The 2961-nt window shown below is 36.6% G+C and overlaps 1 protein-coding gene across 1 annotated transcript; it reads right to left on the bottom strand.

Annotated features, from left to right (window-relative positions):
* Positions 1-399: 399 nt before the first annotated feature.
* On the bottom strand, positions 400-1900 carry LOC143596877 (uncharacterized). Its single transcript, XM_077075540.1, has 3 exons — positions 1696-1900; positions 964-1194; positions 400-437 (listed from the first exon to the last, which is right to left on the bottom strand). Exons 1-3 carry the CDS (start codon positions 1898-1900, stop codon positions 400-402), a joined length of 474 nt encoding a protein of 157 aa, XP_076931655.1.
* Positions 1901-2961: the final 1061 nt, after the last annotated feature.

The raw sequence follows: 2961 nt of genomic DNA, 5'->3' as shown, positions 1-2961 counted from the left end.
GAAAAAATAATGAAAATGAATAGACCAAATTTGTTGACTTTCTTTATTCAGGTAGATGACACTTGTCATTTACCTCATTATTTTAAAATATTCATAACTTTTTCATACGACATTAAAAAATAAAAAATAAAATCACCATAATAACAAACATTTTTTTTATCTTTACTAGGGATATCATATTGTTATATAAAATAAAATAAAAAATTAATGGATTTTTATACATTGTGTTATTGGTTGGTTATTGTGTTTTTCAATTGAGTTTTCTATGCATTGTGTGTTTTTTTTAATTGTTACTCATATTAGAGATAAAAAAAATAAAACAAAAATAACATCATTGTGCATTTTGTTTGTCGTTGTGTCTTTTTGCTCGTCATATTTTTTTGTCATTGTGTATTACGTTCATTGTCTTTTTGTTCGAGACTGACCTCTGACCTTCACTTAATTTGAGAAAAAGATTATTACGTTCATTGTGAATTACGTTAAGATCATTGTGTTATATGTATTATATGGTAAATTAAAAAAAATCATATGATAAAGTTATAGCTATTTTAAAATGATAGGGGATTGACATATGCTTTACATGTTGAGATAAAATATGTGTTAGGCTGAGTGTAATGGGGCTTGGTTGAGCCCCAGGTGAGCCAAGCAAAATCTGACACGTAGGCGATGACATGGCCATGGATCAAGCCCCTCAACCAAGCCCCAGAGGGTGTAGTGGTCCAGTTATTTATTTATTTAATTATTTTAAATAATACATTAAATAATAATATAAAACATTACATTAATAATAATATAAAACATTACGTTGATACTAGTCTAATACAAGATCATCGGGTCTTATATCCCACAAATGCTCGACCAACTCTTGCCGAACGTTGCCATGTAACTCACGGCTCTTGATGATATTTATGTTGGCGAGTCGTTGTTCATTGGTGGTCGTCGATTCTTGTCTTGGAATATCACCTTGGTAGTTTTGACAAATTGTTTTACCCTCGTCTTCTAGTATCATGTTATGTAGGATTATGCACGTGATGACGACTTCCGTTATCTTCTCCCTTGTCCAAAATCTTATTGGATTCGCCAACATTGCCCATCTTTTATTTAGGACTCCAAACGCCCTTTCAATATCTTTCCTTGCCGATTCTTGTTTCTTCGTGAAGTACTTTCGTTTGTCAGAAACTGGAGCCGCGTAAGCTTGAACAAGTATCACCCATTCGTTGTAAATACCATCAACGAGGTAGTACCCTTACTTGAAATGTTCTCCATTTGCAAAAAAAGCTTGAGGAGGTTCTGCCCCGTCGATAAGGTCATCGATTATCGGTGACTGATCGATAACATTGAGGTCATTATTAGACCCGACAACCCCAAAGAACGCATGCCAAATCCAAAGATCCTGTGACGCCGCCGCCTCAAGTACGATAGTAGGGCCAGGGTAATCACCTCGATGGAATTGACCTCGCCAAGCAGTGGGACACATAGCCCAACCAACATGCATACAATCAAGGCTACCGAGCATCCCGGGGAAACCATGCTTTTCACCGTGCACCTCGTATATGCGTTGGATATCATACATTGTTGGTCTACGTAAGTATCTCCGCTTGTATAGCGATATGACCCCTAAATATAATTATTAAAGTTATATAAGTTATGTAAATATTTGAAAAATATATAAACAAACGTAAAAAATATTTATACCTCTACAAAAGTGGTTAAGCGCATTGCGTCTGGTCTTTTTAGCCATTTGTAGATACTCGTCCAACATGTCCGATCCAACACCATACGCTAGTTGTCGAAGAGCGGCGGTAATTTTTTGAGTAGTCGTGAACCCGGGCTTACCTCTAGCGTCATCCCTTTGTTGAAAATACTCAAAGTGCTCCAGCAAGTCATTTGCTAGACGCATGAATAATCGTCTAGTCATTCGAAAACGGGTTCTAAAACTATTCTCACCATATGTGGGATTGGGACTAAAATAGTGACGTATCAAAGTTTCGTTAGCGGTTTTTCGATCACGAATACGCGGTTGGCGGAACAATGGGGCTCGGGGGCGATTTTGATCTCTCAAAAAGCTTATCGTCGTTTGAACCGCCTGACAAATGAGTTCGTCTTCTTCGGTAGAATAGGAAGACGAAGACGATGACGACGATGCCATTTATAAATATATAAATAGAAGTTTTGATAAAGAGAATGTATGGTTTGAGTTTTTATAGAAAGTGTGCATTTGTATTTATAGATAAAATATATATATATATATATATTTAAACTGGCCAACGGTAAAGTTGACCAGTCAACACACCCTCCAACGGCTAGTTAGCCCCGCGACCACAGCCTGTAAGGCCCCGTTACCGGTGTCTTACGTTTGGACGTTGGATTTACTCATAAACGCAGTTCTAAAATCAGAGTTAATTAAAAACTTTTGCGGAATAATAAAATAGTCAACCATTTGTTACAATCATCCATAATTTGTCTTTTTAAAACATAACGCAAAATAGAGTAATAAAACATCATAACAAAATCCTCAGATGCCTGCTTCATCCATCCTTGCCATGTGTCCTCTTCAGGATACCTGCCTCATTCTACTCACCTGCGTGCATGCTAAAAGTCAGCTACGCTGAGTGAGTTCTAGTTAATCACATAACATACAATACCTTCTTACATTACATACCTAACTGTAACATCCTAAAAATTTTAATGATGAATAAAGGAAGTTATGTTTAGTGATTTCGCGTAATTAATTAGTATCGGGTAGGGAGCGGGTCTTGGACGTGGATTAATTGAGATGGGTTAAATAAGAATGGGATTTCAGGGATATAAATACCCCCAAAATCCCAACCATCTCTTCATTTACATCTATTTCTTCACACACTCAAAACACACACATTCTAACCGATCAAGATTCGAAGCCGAGACCCGAGATTTTGTTGATAGATCTGAGTTGGTAAGGTAAGAACAAATCCAACAAAG

The sequence above is a fragment of the Bidens hawaiensis genome, unplaced genomic scaffold (genome assembly GCF_021521415.1).
Source record: "Bidens hawaiensis isolate Kalapana, Puna unplaced genomic scaffold, B.hawaiensis_p1.1 tig00047335_1, whole genome shotgun sequence".
NCBI classification, from domain to species: domain Eukaryota; kingdom Viridiplantae; phylum Streptophyta; class Magnoliopsida; order Asterales; family Asteraceae; genus Bidens; species Bidens hawaiensis.
The sequence above is the reverse complement of the archived record's forward strand: the minus strand, read 5'-3'. Positions and strand labels throughout refer to the sequence as shown.

What these genes read in the sequence shown, in the direction of transcription:
- LOC143596877 (XM_077075540.1), bottom strand. Translation starts at nt 1,900, where the DNA reads ATGCGTCTAGCAAATGACTTGCTGGAGCACTTTGAGTATTTTCAACAA. An exon ending in GCTTAACCACTTTTGTAGAG is followed by an intron (nt 1,195 to 1,695) that starts GTATAAATATTT and finishes TACTTGTTCAAG; the next exon opens with CTTACGCGGCTCCAGTTTCT. An exon ending in AATTTGTCAAAACTACCAAG is followed by an intron (nt 438 to 963) that starts GTGATATTCCAA and finishes TCTCAAATTAAG; the next exon opens with TGAAGGTCAGAGGTCAGTCT.